This window comes from Desmodus rotundus, chromosome 1 (assembly GCF_022682495.2).
Source record: "Desmodus rotundus isolate HL8 chromosome 1, HLdesRot8A.1, whole genome shotgun sequence".
Classification (NCBI taxonomy): domain Eukaryota; kingdom Metazoa; phylum Chordata; class Mammalia; order Chiroptera; family Phyllostomidae; genus Desmodus; species Desmodus rotundus.
Genome location: NC_071387.1, coordinates 88,371,904 through 88,386,978, shown reverse-complemented (window position 1 = coordinate 88,386,978; position 15,075 = coordinate 88,371,904). Strand labels below are relative to the sequence as shown.

The window sequence follows — 15,075 nt, the reverse complement described above, 5'->3', positions numbered from 1 at the left end:
TCCATACTGTTTTCCACAGTGGCCTCACCAGTCTGCATTCCCACCAACAGTGCACTAGGGTTCCCTTTTCTCCGCGTCCTCTCCAACATTTGTTTGTGGATTTGTTTATGTTGGCCACTCTGACTGGTGTGAGATGGTACCTCATTGTGGTTTTAATTTGCAACTCTCTGATGGCTAGTGATGCTGAGCTTCTTTTCATATGTCTCTGGGCCCTCTGTATGTCTTCCTTGGAGAAGTGTCTGTTCAAGTCCTTTGCCCATTTTTTAATTGGGTTGTTTGTCTTCCTGGAGTGGAGTCGTGTGAGTTCTTGATATATTTTGGAGATAAGGACCTTGTCTGAGGTATCATTAACAAATGTGTTTTCCCATACTGTTGGTTCTCTTTGTAATTTGATGCTGTTTTCTTTACCCTGCAGAAGCCTTTTATTTTGATGAGGTCCCATTTGGTTATTCTTTCCTTTATGTCTCTTGCTTTAGGGGACATGTCTGTGAGGATGTTGCTGTGGGGAAAGTCTGAGATTTTCCTGCCAATGTTTTCCTTAAGGACTTTTATGGTGTTACGACTTATATTTAAGTCCTTTATACATCTTGAATTTTTTTTCTGTATGGCGTAAGTTGGTGATCAAGTTTCATTTTTTTGCATGTAGCTATCCAGACCTCCCAACACCATCTATTGGAGAGGCTGTTTTTGCTCCATTTTATGCTCCTGCCTCCTTTGTCAAATATTAATTGACCATAAGGACTTGAGTTTATTTCTGGGCTCTCTGTTCTGTTCCGTTGGTCTATGTGCCTGTTTTTATGCCAGTACCAGGCTGTTTTGATGACAGTGGCCTTGTAATACAGTTTGATATCAGGTATTGTGATCCCTCCTGCTTTGTTCTTCTTTCTCAAAATTGCTGCCGCTATTCGGGGTCATTTATGGTTCCATATAAATTTCTCAAATGTTTGTTCTATATCTGTGAAATATGTCATTGGTACTTTAATAGGGATTGCTTTGAATCTATAAATTGCTTTGGTTAGTATGGCCATTTTGATGATGTTAATTCTTCCAATCCATGAGCATGGTACATGCTTCCATTTGTTTGTGTCTTCCTTCATTTCTTTCTTCCTTCATTTCTTTCTTCAGTGTTGTGTAGTTTTCTGAGTACAGGTCTTTTACCTCCTTGGTTAGGTTTATTCCTAGGTACTTTATTTTTCTTGTTGCTATATCAAATGGGATTTTTTTCCTGATTTCTGTTTCTGCAGTTTCGTTGTTGGTATACAGGAATGCCTTTGATTTCTGAGTATTGACTTTGTATCCAGCTGTTTTGCCAAATTCATTTATTAGGTCAAGTAGTTTTTGGGTGGAGTATATAGGGTTTTCCATGTACGCTATCATGTCATCTGCAAACAGTGAGAGTTTCATTTCCTCCTTTCCAATTTGGATGCCTTTTATTGCTTTTTCTTGTCTGATTGCTGCGGCTAGGACTTCCAATGTTATGTTGAATAGGAGTGGTGAGAGAGGGCATCCTTGTCTTGTTCCTGATCTTAGTAGGAAAGCTCTAAGTTTTTGTCCATTGAGTATGATGTTGGCTGTAGGTCTCTCATATATGGCCTTTATTATGTTGAGGAATGCTCTCTCTATTCCCACTTTGCTGAGTGTTTTTATCAGAAATGGGTGCTGTACCTTATCAAATGCTTTTCCACATCTATTGATATGATCATGTGATTTTTGTCTTTGCTGTTGTTGATGTGATGCAGTATGTTTATTGATTTGGGAATATTGTACCATCCTTGCATCCCTGGGATGAATCCCACTTGGTCATGGTGTATGATCTTTTTAATGTATTGCTGGATGCAGTTTGCCAATATTTTGTTGAGAATTTTAGTGTCTATGTTCATCAGCGATATTGGCCTGAAGTTTTCTTTCTTCATTGTGTCTTTATCTGTTTTGGGGAATAGGATGATGCTGGCTTCATAAAAAGAGTTTGGGAGTCTTCTATCAGTTTGGATTTTTTCAAATAGTCTGTGAAGGATAGGGGTTAGCTCTTCCTTAATGCTTTGTAGAATTCTCCTGTGAAACCGTCTGGTCCAGGGCTTTTGTGTGTTGGGAGGTTTTTGATGACTGCTTCAATTTCCTTTGCTGTTATTGGTCTGTTCAGGTTTTCTGCTTCTTCTTCATTCAGTTTTGGAAGATTATATTTTTCTAGAAATGTGTCCATTTCACCCAGGTTTTCAAATTTCTTGGCATACAGTTCTTCCTAGTAATTTCTTACAATCCTTTGTATTTCTGTGGTATCAGTTGTAATCTCTCCTCTTTCATTTCTAATTGTGTTTATTTGGATCCTCTCTGTTTTTTTTCTTGATGAACCTACTTAAAGGCTTTTCGATTTTGTTTTCTTTTCAAAGAACAAGCTCATGGATTCATTGATCCTTAGAATTGTGCTTTTAGTCTCTATGTCATTTAACTCTGCTCTGATCTTGGTTATTTCCTTCCTTCTGCTTGCTCTGGGCTGTCTTTGTTGTTGTTCCTCGAGTTCTTGTAGGCATAGGGTTAGATTGTTTGTTTGAAATGTTTCTATCTTCTTAAGGTAGGCCTTTATTGCTATGAACTTCCCTCTCAGGACTGCCTTTGCTGTGTCCCATAGGTTTTGGGTTGTTGTGAGTTCATTTTCATTTGTTTCCAGGAAGTTTTTGATTTCTTCCCTAATCTCGTTCTTGGCCCATTCATTGTTTAATAGCATGCTATTCAATCTCCATGATTTTGAGTGTTTTGGGTTTTTTCCTTTGGGTTGGTTTCTAGTTTCAGTCCCTTGTGGTCAGAGAAAATGCTTGACATGATTTCAATTTTCTTGAATTTGTTGAGGCTTGCTTTGTGTCCTATCATGTGGTCTATCTTTGAAAAAGTTCCATGGACACTTGAAAAGAATGTGTACTTTACTTCTTTGGGGTAAAAGGCTCTGTATATATCAGTTAAGTCCATTTCATCTAGGGTATTATTGTTAAGTGACACAATATCTTTGCTGATATTTTTTTTGGATGACCTGTCCATTTTTGACAGTGGGGTGTTGAAGTCCCTACTGTAATTGTGTTGCTGTCAGTATCTTTCTTGAAGTCCTCCAAGATTTTCTTTATGTATTTGGGTGCTCCTATGTTGGGTGCATATATATTTACAATGTTTATGTCTTCTTGTTGGATTCTTCTTTTTAGTATTATGAAGTGACCTTCTGGGTCTCTCTTTATGGCCCTTCTTTGTAAGTCTATTTTGTCTGATATGAGTATTGCTACCCCTGCTTTTTTTCCCTGTCCGTTTGCTTGGAAAATTTGTTTCCAGCCCTTCACTTTCAGTCTGTGTAGGTCTTTTGTCCTGGGATTGGTCTCTTGTAGGCAGCCTATGTGTGGGTCATGTTTTCTTATCCATTCAGCTATTCTGTGTCTTTTGATTGGAGCCCCTAATCAATTTACGTTTGAGGTTATTATTGACAGGTAGTTATTCATTGCTTTTTTTTCCTACCTGTGTTCCTCTCTCTTTCTCTTTTCCTTCCTTTCCTTAAAGCAGTTCCTTTAGCATCTCTTGCAGAGCTGGTTTGGTGGAAGTGTATTCTTTTAGACTTTTTTTGTCTGGGAAACTCCTTATTTGGCTTTCTATTTTGATTGAGAGCCTTGCTGGGTAAAGTAGTCTTGGTTGCAGGCCTCTGGTTCTCATTACTTGGAATATTTTTTTGCCATTCTCTTCTGGCTTGGAGCATTTCCATTGAGAAGTCAGTTGCTAACTTTATCTGGGCTCCCTTGTATGTTACTTCCTGTTTCTCCCTTGCTGCCTTTAAGATCCTCTCTTTGTCTTGGAATTTTGCCATTTTAATTATGATGTATCTTGCAGTGGGCCTCCTTGGGTTCCTCTTGCTTGGGACTCTCTGTGTTTCCTGGATTTGGGTCACTTTTTCACTCATCAGATTAGGGAAATTTTTCATCATTACTTTTTCAAACAGGTTTTCTATCCCTTGCTCTTCTTCTTCTCCTTCTGGTATTCCTTTTATATGGATATTTTTACGTTTCATATTGTCCTGCATTTCCCTTAGTCCCTCTTCAGTCTTTCTGAGCCTCTTTTCCTTTTCTTGCTCTTTCTGGGTGTTTTTTTCTACTTTGTCCTCCAGCTCGCTGGTCCGATCCTCTGCTTCATCAAGTCTGATTTTCATTCCTTCTACTGTGTTCTTCAATTCAGAAATTGTATTCTTCATTTCATCTTGGCCCTTGTTGATAGTTTCTATTTCCTTTTTCATGTTATTATAGTTTGCAGTGAGTTCATTGTAGTTTCCCTGTAGTTTCTGGTAGTTCTCTGTGAGCTCAGTGAGCTTCCTGATAACCATTGCTGTGAACTCAGTATCTGATAGTTGACTTGCCTCTTTTTCAGTTAGCATTCTTTCTGAGGCTTCCTCCTTTCCTTTCATTTGGGGATTGTTTCTTTGTCTTCCCATTGTTTGTGAGACTCTTCTTGTTAGCCTCTGCTTCTTAAATTGATCCATTCCGACTCCCTGAGTTTATGGTATGAACTTCTATGGTAGAATGCCAGTGGGATTCCGTGGTGCTGTCTCCTTAATCTCCTGTGCTCACTGGTCTTGAGCTGATGTTTATGGGTGTAACACGGTCTAACTCTGGTCTTTTCAGCACTCCAGGTTTTGTTGTCTCACCTGTGGGAAAAAGAGAAAGAGGGGGGGGGGAATAAGAAGGGAAGGAGGGAAAAAGGGAATAGAAAAGGAAAGGAAGGAAGGAAGAAGGAATAAAGAAAGATTGGAGGCAAGATAAGAAGGAATTTTAACAAACATTAAAACAAAAGAATAAATAAAAGAAGACAAGAAGAAGGAATAAGAAAGGTAAAGGTTGGAAGGAAGAGGGAATAAAAAAAGAAAGAAGGACAGAAAGGAAGACGGAATTCAGGGGGAAAAGAGGAAAGAAAGAAGAAAAAAAAGTCTTCTGCTGGCTTTAAACGGGTCAGGTTAGTTCTGCTGGTCTTCCTGTGGTCAGATCTTTCAATGTTTCAATGTCCTCTATCTTTGGTCTCCAATCTTCATATATGCTGGAGTGCCGTTGGCTGTTTGCTCTGCTCCTCAGATCATCTAGGTGTTTCACTGGTGTTGAGGGGAAGTAGAATCCGCTCCCACCTATCTTGCCGCCATCTTACTCTCCTATGAATAAGTTTTTGAAGAGGCAGGACATAAGGATGTTGGGAATATGTGCTGAGAAGGACATGGTCCTCTCTGGGGGTATGCAAATATATGTATTTACCTCCCAGTCTCGCCCAGAAGATTGTGGCAACCTACCGCCTGTGCTCTGAGCAGCTCTCCTCTCAGCATCACTATGACTACGGCATGCGCGCTGTCAAGTCTGTGCTCACTGCTGCTGGCAACCTGAAGCTCAAGTACCCAGAGGAGAATGAGAGTGTCCTGTTGCTGCGGGCCTTGCTTGATATCAACCTGGCCAAGTTCTTGGCTCAAGATGTCCCTCTTTTTCAGGTGTGCAGTGGGACTGGCTCTGGGACCCACCCTCTGAAGGTGAAATGTTTCCTTCCTTGGTACCCCCTGCACACCCTGTCCATCTCCTGACAGCCAGTATCCCTGTTGTGAGACACCCTAACCCAAATGTTAAATAATAATGGTGATGACAATTTTTCTGTCTAGTTCCCATTTTAATAAGGATAGTTTCACTGATAGGATAATATTCACTCTTAGGTATGGGTAATTGTTTTTATCAAATTTAATTAGTTTCCTTTTATAATTATTTTAATGCCTATCTACCAGGTTGTAAGTACCATAAAGACAGAAATCATGACTCTTGTTCATTCCTAATATGAGTGGAAGACAGCACAGGCTCATTCCATATTTGCTGACTTTTAAAATTATTTGGGAGGGAAATCATGTTGAACAGATAGTGTCGGAATTTATCCTTGTGGATGAGTTTTGGTGCAGGAAAAATGAGGTTTGGAATTTTTCAAAGATGTTTGTATATTTCATTTTAGGACAATGTATAGGTCACACAGCTAATAATTCATCTTTTCTACCTTCTCTCAAATTCTGATTATCAGGGAATTATATCAGATCTGTTCCCTGGGGTTGTTCTTCCAAAGTCAGATTATGAAGTTTTTATGGAAGTGCTGAATGAGAACATCAGAAAGATGAAACTCCAGTCAGTACCTTGGTTTATTGGGAAAATAATCCAGGTTGGTTCATTGGGCTCACATGGGCAGATACCTATTTTACTTTTTGCTAAACTCAGGAATTAAGAATAATTGTGGCACATGGGTATTATGACAGCAATCAGAGGTGCCTGAAGGGAGGTCGAAGGAGAGATGAAATCACCTTAATTTTTTATGCCTCATTTCATTTCCAAGTTGAAGTTTAAAATCCAATATTTTTCCTATAGTCATCTTCCTTGGGGTTTCTTTTTTTTAAAAATTGGGGCCTTCCCTTTTGGGCACTGGACTTTGAATTTGTCAGAACTGTCTCAGAACCCAGTGATAGAAAGCCAACTCAAACTTCCTTATTCAACAAAAAGGAATTTATTCACTTATCTAACCTGTATAGAATAGAAATATGTTGGCCTCAGGCACAGCAGGATCCAGAGTTTTACATAACACCATCTGGAACCTGTCTTCTTTTCTGGGCTCTCTTTGCATTAAAACTCCATTCTTAATTTCAATGTCTCTGGTTATATTTTGTTTGCTTTTTTCTTTTGTTGATTATGTTCCAGTTAAAGGTGAGATCATATGGTATTTGTCCCTCACCGCCTGGCTTATTTCACTTAGCATAATGCTCTCCAGTTCCATCAATATAACCAGAGACATTGAAATTAAGAACAATGTAACAATAGCCAGAGGGGAGTGGGGAGGGGATAGTGGGGAGAAGTATCTACAGGAGCTACTACAAAGGCACTAGGACAAAATCAAGGGGGAGGGTAGAAGTGGGGGAGGGAGGTGGGATTGACTGGGGTGGGGTGGAGGGATGGGGAGAAAATGCAGACAATTGTAACTGAATAAAAATTTTTTAAAAAAAAATTTAAATAAAAAATAAAATCTAGACATAAAAATAAAACAACCCTCCATTCTTCACTCGGCAGCCTCAGGCTGAGATGAGATCATAACAGGTGAAAAAGCAACACTGTTCAAGTGGCTTCAGCATAAATCTCAGGATTAGCTGTGAAAGGTGCTGATAGTCACATGACCATCCCTGAACCAATGATAGAGAAGGTCACTTGTATTTTAGAGTGGGGCCTGGCTCAGAAAATACATTTCATCTTCTGAGAGTTCCAATCAACTTGGAACAGCATTTAGGCCTCAACACAGGATATTTCCAATGGAAATGTAATTTGTTAAAATTACCACTGTTTCCTTTTCCTACAGAGAACAGACTGATAGTTTCCAGCAGGGAGGAGGGATTAGGGGACTGTGTAAAAAAGGTGAAGGGACTGAAAAGCACAGACTGGCAGTTACAAAATAGTCATGGGAATGTAAAGTACAGCAAAGGAAATAGTCAATAATATTGTGATAACTATGTATGGTCCAGGTGGGTACTGGAAATATCAGGGGAAACACTTTGTAAAGTGTTTGATTGTCTAACCAGTATGCTGTGCACCTGAAACTAACACAAAATGATATTGCATGTAAACTTTAATTGAAAAAATGTAATATAAAAGTAAAAAATAAAAAATATAAAGTGAATCAATCCAAAAACAAAAAAAAAAGCAAATGGAAATGGTGTAATGAAAAAATTATGGGCACTGCAAGTCAGAGAATCTTCATGTTCAAATCCTGGCTCTGCCACTGATGAGCTCAGGCAAGTGACTTAACTTCTCCTAAGCTTGTTATTTCCACCATTAGAAGGTGATTAATGACACCTGAATGGATTAAATGAAATGTTAGGTAAGTCACTTGATGCACTTGATGCTTAGCATATAGACAGGTGCAGAGTAAATAGCTCCAATCTCTTAAATAATCTGAGACACACACATATATTTATTCATCCAAAAGGTATTTAAACAGTGTATCCTAGAAAGGACTGTGGTTCAGCAGAGGTGAATGTGACTATGGGAATCCCATTTGACCCCTCATTCTTCATTGATTTCTGACTAATTTGTAATTCTAGGAGGTTTGTAATGATTGACTTCTTATATGATGTCTCCTCTCAGATCTATGAGATGATGCTGGTAAGACATGGCTTCATGATTGTTGGAGACCCCATGGGTGGCAAGACCTGTGCTTATAAAGTATTGGCTGCAGCTCTGGGTGATTTAAACAAAGGTAAAGCTCACAGCCCCAGCTTTCAGGGAGGCTGGGACTCCTCAGTCAATTGGCTGGCTCCATGGTGATAATGCCAGGCTAGGTTTTGTTGTTGTTGTTTTTTTGGTTTTATCTTTATTTTTGATTTGCAAACCCTGGATTGTAACGTCAGAGCCAGAAACAGAACCTGGCACACAGAAGTCTGCAAGCAAACAATAAAGGGGTGGAGGGAGCTTCCAACGGGATTTTATGTACACATCATTAAGGCTGGAGGAACTTTCTCAATTGGTGAAGAGTTGGCTTTCCAGAGGTTTCCTGGTGAGAGAAATTCTGCCACTGCCCTAAACAGAATTGTTCTAAAAGCAAATCTTTACATGGTTTCTTTTCTTCCTTTTTTCTTCCATCCTTCTCTTCCTTTTAACGTAGAGGATAAGACCTCACACTTTAGAATCAGACCCAGACCTTGGGCAAATGACTAAACCTCTTTTAGCCTATTTTTCCAGCTGTAAGTGGGATTACTGGGAGAATTACATGAAATTATGCAGGTAACTAACCTAGTATGGCTTCTACTCAACAATGGAAGCTGTGTTTATTGCCAAAGAAAGTTTTGGGGGGTGTTTGTTTGTTTTTAAAACAAACCTGTGGTTTTGAAAGCATTGCTTGCTGTCTATCCTTACACAATGCCTTCCAGTACTTTATTTTAACAGGTTTTTTTTTTCTAATAACATAGGGTAATCAAATTGCTGTTTGATTTTTGAGGTTTTTGTTTTGGGGACTGACGTGGCATTCATAACTAATTTGGCCATTTCAAGCTTCAGTAATTTTAAGATTTGAATATAGTTTAGGAAACTAAATGAAGAGAAAGGAGGCAGCCTCATCTCTGCTTTGGAATTCTGCAGAAATGGTGCTTAGACATGCCAACTCTTCCTTACTTTGAAGGATCATGTAAAAATATGGTTATTTTCTGTGAATAAATACATACCACTGTGTCATCCATTAGGCTGGACATTGCAGTTGAGTCCTGGTACTCCCACAGTGTGCATTTTTCAGGGGACACCTACCGAGCAGCTAATGAAGAGATTTCAGGGCTAAAGAAAAGTGGCATCATTTTCCAGAATCTTTTAACCCATCAGCTGTTTCTTCATCTCAAGTCAAGCCAAGGTTCTCAGGGTAGCTGTGAGAGCCAGGTATATTAGGAGGCCTAATAATGTGGCACCTCTTCCTTTCCTGCCAAAGCTGTTTTAGGCCCAGGCAGGTTTCTCCAGATCTGACTGGCACGTTTGCGCTGTTTGAAATGAGCCTCAGAAGAATACATAGTGAGAAACTAATTGTTGTAATAACCTAACAATCTAAGGCATTGCCTACCCAGATATCCCAATCCTTAAAAAATTGAGCACAAATTTTATGAGGCTGTCCTTGGATAGCATAGCCATAATGGTTGGTTGGTCGTTAAGAAGATACTATCTCCTGTCTAATGTTCCAGTCTCACCAGAGCCTTTGTAACTTGCCTAGCCAACCAGATGGAGGAGTATGCCGTGGTGTTCAAGATCATCAACCCCAAGGCCATAACCATGGGGCAGCTGTACGGGTGCTTTGATCAAATCAGCCACGAATGGACAGACGGTGTCCTCGCCAATGCTTTCCGGGAGCAAGCATCTTCAATGTCTGATGATCGCAAGTGGATTATATTTGATGGGCCAGTGGATGCTGTTTGGATTGAAAACATGAACACTGTTCTGGATGACAATAAAAAGGTAGCTCCTGAGTCTGACATCATTTTTACATGGGTAGGGTATTGCACTAAGAACAAATGCCCCAAAAGCAAGTAACAATTATCAGTTCATGAATTATGCTTCTGTTTATATTAATGGTGGTAAGCTATGTGTGTTTAAAGACAGGGCTGTCTAATGGTTAAAAGCCTGGTGCTGGCACCAGATTGGACCTCTAGCTTTACAACTGAGCTGTGTTGTTTTGGGCAAGTTACATAACTTCTCTGGACCACAATTTCTTCATTTGTTAATTGGTAGGCATAAAATAGATGGGGGGAGGTTAAGAATAGTATAGGAAATAGATAAGCCTTATATGTACAACCTATGGGCATGAACTAAAGAGGGGGATGCTGGAGGGTGAGAGGGGTGTAGGGCAGAGGGGGGAGAAAGGGGAGAAAAAATTGGGACAACTGTAATAGCATAATCACTAAAATATACTGAAAAATAAAAGAGTAATAAAATAGAGGTGTTGGTAATTAAATAATATAGTACATAGTACTGATATATGGGATATGCTCTGCTTATTCATTGCTGTACAACAAACTACCTTAATACTCAGTGGCTTAAAACAGTCATTTACTTTGCTCAGGATATTGTGGATTACAAATTTTTGAAGGGCTCAGCTGGGCTCAGCTAATCATTGTGACGTCAGCTGGAGCAGCTGTGGCTGGAGGATTCACATCCTAGGTCACTTCTTCACTCAATGTCTGGGACTCATTTCTCCTTAGCACCTCTCTCTTTCCCTCTCTTCCTCTCTCTCCCTCTCCCTCTCCCTTTCTCCTTCCATCCCTCCCTCCCTCCCCACCTATCCAAATAACACTTCATCCTCCAGGCCTCTCCACATGGCTTGGGCTTCTCACTTGGTGGTTTCAGGGTTGTGGTACTTCTTATGTATTGACTGATTTCCAAGAGGCAGTAAGTGGAAGTTTCCAGGAAATTAAGAGCTATGATTGGAATGGGCACAGCTTCACTTTCTTTGAATTCTATTAGTCAAAGAAGGCACAAGGCCTTCCCAGATTCAAGAAGGTGGAGAAATAGACTCTCCTTAATGGAGGTGGGCAAGGTCCCATTGCAAAAGTGCAAGTGGGGTAGGAGATGCTGTTGGAACAGTCTTTGGAAATACATTCTGTTACATGAAGTCTAGTGGCTAAGGAGCTTGGACTCTGGAGCCAGACTGTGGGTTCAGATCTTGCCCAGCCACCTACCAGTTGTGTAGAGACAAGCTGATTAGTCTCTGTGCCTCAGTTTTATCATCTGTAAAGTGGGAATACTGGTATCTACCTCACAGTATTGTTAGGAAGACTACACAAGTTCATATTTACAAACTGCTTATAATAGTGCCTGGCATATAGCAAGTGCTGTATAACTGTTAAAGTGAGATAAAATTTATTACCATTTCAAGGAAGATTTCCTATACTGAATATATATCAGTGTCAAATCAATTTTCCTACTGTGTTTAAGTTTCACAAGATGAAGGGTGAGTTATGCTCACCATGGAAGACCTAGTTATCCAAATATACACATGTACTAATTATATCATGTATATAACTATTATTATGTAACAAATAAAAATAGAAAGAAATTGTATTATATGATATGGACTATGTTATTAGTTTACAAACTGTGTAAGTATATCAGTTGGCTTAAGATTAGAAGTATAGAGTCATAATCAGTGAAGTTCCTGATGACTCTTCTAGGCTTTGGGTGTAAATCATACTGCCACAAGTATGGGTATATTTTACTTTTCTTGATATTCAGATATGACCTGCTGGTGATGTCAGCCCCATACAGCTGGGACCTTCCTAGGGACATACACAGTGACCTCTTTCTAGGAGTGTTTGATGTGGGCCATGTCATATGCAGGGAACTTTTTAGCCACAACTTATGATGGGCAGCAGGAAGCAGTGGGGTTTCCTCTTTTCCCTGATAAACCAAGGTCACAATCTTATGGCTCTTACATCTCACTGAAACCCCTGTTGGCAAATGGGAAGCAGCACCACTTTCTTAGTCTCTAGCTGGAGGCTGTGCCATGTATCTGCACTACTTTCTACAGGAATGTGCCTGCAGAACACAAGGACTTCCCACGGTGTCTCTTTCCACTCAAGAAGGATGGTGATAGTCTTCCACTCTAGCCCTTGACCAGTTCATGGGGGTTCCAAAAGAAGTCTTTCATGGAAGACTTGGGCAAATAAAACAGATGATTGTATGAAGTTAAGTTCTGTAGTAAACACTGAGGAAAGAACCATAAAATCTGGTGTGGTGATAACTCCTTAACTCTTCATCTAAGGCTGCAAATCTCTGACTCTCTAACCTCTATGTAAAATTACAACTTACCCAACCCTGACTGAGCATTCTGTAACCCCCTCTCCTACCTTATTTTTCTCCAAAGCACTTCTACTGTTTTGTATAGTCTATATTTTGCTTATCATCTGTCCCCTCTTAACAATGTAAACCCCTAGACAGGGCTTTTTGTCTGTTAAGTCTATGTACCTGGCACTCGTAGGAGCTCAAGACACCTTTGTTGAATGGAGTCAAATCATCTCTGTGTCCACTGAGGCCTCTTTACTTGCAGACAGAGTTCTACCTCTCTGCTTTGCCTTTCAGCTATGCTTAATGAGTGGGGAGATTATCCAGATGAGCTCCAAGATGAGTCTGATCTTCGAGCCAGCTGATCTGGAGCAGGCCTCTCCTGCCACTGTGAGCAGGTCAGTCCTCCTGTGCTAGCACCTAAGGGAGACTTGGTGTCACTAACCCTAAGCAGGGGGAAAGCTCTAAAAACCCACAAGTGTGATTAAGCCCTAGCAGATTACACACATTATTGTCACTTAGATTTGTTGTAAAATCAGTCCTCAATCTGCATGGCTGGTAAGAATCTCAAATATGGAAAGCACTTTGGAAAAGAGTTTGACATTATCTCCTAAGATTAAATGTTCATATGCCTCCTGACTCAACAAGTCTGCTCCTAAGTGTATGCCCCCCAAAAATGTTTCCCCACGTATAAGAATTTCCATGGTAGCATGGTTCATAGTAGGAAGCACTTGGAAACAACCCAAACGCCCATTAACAGGAGTGAAATAATGTATAATAAAGTCACACATTGTAATATTTATATAACACTCAAGATAAATGAATTGTACTGACATGTAACTCTATGGATAAATCTAAGTTAAATATATTAAGGATAAAATCTTAGCAATATTATGCATAAGCATAAGCCCACAATATTACATACAGCATAGTGTCCCTTTTTTAATTTTTAAAAACTATAATAAATAAATAAACACACACATTTTAGGAACATACAGAGATGCTATAAAAATTGTATAAGCCCTGGCTGGTGTGGCTCAGTGGATTGAGTGCTAGCCTGTGAACTAAAGGGTCACTGGTTCAATTCGCAGTCAGGGTACATGCCTGGGTTGCAAGCCAGGTCCCCAGTAGGGGGTGCACAAGAGGTGACCACACATTGATGTTCCTCTCCTTTTTCTCCCTCCCTTACCCTCTCTAAAAATAAATAAAATATTTTAAAAATGTATAAGAAAGAAAGGAATCAAAGAACAGGTGAACATAGGCTTCAATGTGTTGTGTTACCTCAGATGAGGAAAGCTATATGGTAGAAGGGTATTGTCAAGATCCTAGCCTCTGTCTGGGTGGTGGGTTCATGGGCACTTACTACATTGTTGGAAACAACTAACTAAGAAATTCCATGCATGGGTTAATGATGTGTGTGCCAGGGATGATAATTAATCCAATCCTTGTCATCTGAAGTCCATGAAAAATAAAATAAAATAAAATCAGCCCACATTCCCAAAGATAATGTGAGGGAGTAGAAACAACACATGGCAAGTCAGACCAACTTGGACTCCCAACCTGGTCATGCAACTTGCTAGCTGCATGACCTCTTCCAAGTCACTTAGCCTCTCTGAGCCATGGTCCCCTCATGTCTAAAACTTAGACCATAAGGAGAAATATTTACAGAGGAAGGCATTAGGACCTAACATAGTGCCTGGCATGCAACAGGAGATCAATAAATAATAGCTGGTATTAATAACAAACAAGAGATCACCTGGATGTAATAGACAGAAAAAGAGCATGTGCTGCATAAACCGTTGCATGTCAGTCCATGGTGATATACTGACATTATGGTAATGATAATAGTTTCCATTGATTAAGAGTGTTCTATGTGCTGGGCATGGTGCTAAATTCTTTACTGGCATTTTATTTAACCACTACAACAGCATTATGAACTGAATTTTTAAAAATATTCCTCAATTTTTAGACAAGGATATAGAAGTTCAGAGACAGTAAGGAAACCTTGCCCAAGGTCACTTAATTAGTAGGATCTGGGGCTGGGATTCAAACCCAAGTCTCTCTGGCTGCCACTGCCCACTCTTATCACTGCTCTCTACCCTTTCCTGATAAAAATCTGTGCACCTTCCCTGTGGCCTGGAGCTGGTGAGGGTCTGTGACCTGGCCCAAGCTCAGCCCCTTACCTCATCATAACCACAGCATTTATCTGCCCCACCCCATGTGCCTGGGAGACCAGGTGGGTCTCTGTCTGTGCCTTCCAGGTGTGGGATGATCTACATGGAGCCCCACCAGCTTGGTTGGAAGCCCCTGAAGGATTCCTACATGGACACCCTGCCCTCCAGCCTCACTGAGGAGCACAAGGAATTGGTGAGACCCCCAGGTCTTTTTCCTTCCTCCCTGGCTCCCTACTCTTCGTCTCAAAGGCCTTCTAGGAGAACTTCACCATCATAATTCCAGGAGGCAAGAAAGGGCAGGGAATTACCCACCGGTGCCCAGTTATCTTGTTTCCTGACTGCCATTTCTCTTATTTTCTTCTCCATGCAGTGAGGAGGTTAATTTCTCCCTTCTCTTCTACCCTCTCCATCACTCCTCATCTCCCAGTGGAGAATTCTGGTGCTTGAGATATATTCTATATGAAGGCAGAAATGTCACCCCTCCCATTGCTCCACCAGCAGAAATGTCTTTAGAAGTTGCTCTGGAGCTGGATGAAGTTAGGAAGAGCTGTGTTCCTCTCTGCACTGCCACTCCCCAT

At 40.3% G+C, this 15,075-nt stretch overlaps 1 protein-coding gene across 1 annotated transcript in view; it reads left to right on the top strand.

Moving 5' to 3' along the window:
- Positions 1 to 15,075, top strand: part of DNAH3 (dynein axonemal heavy chain 3) — a 239,369-nt gene that overhangs the window by 145,612 nt on the left and 78,682 nt on the right. The window contains exons 33-38 of the mRNA XM_024560497.3: positions 5,269 to 5,488; positions 6,058 to 6,192; positions 8,157 to 8,268; positions 9,760 to 10,001; positions 12,621 to 12,721; positions 14,585 to 14,690. Of these exons, the coding sequence (XP_024416265.2) occupies positions 5,269 to 5,488; positions 6,058 to 6,192; positions 8,157 to 8,268; positions 9,760 to 10,001; positions 12,621 to 12,721; positions 14,585 to 14,690 (916 nt within the window). The remainder of the gene's footprint in view (positions 1 to 5,268; positions 5,489 to 6,057; positions 6,193 to 8,156; positions 8,269 to 9,759; positions 10,002 to 12,620; positions 12,722 to 14,584; positions 14,691 to 15,075) is intronic.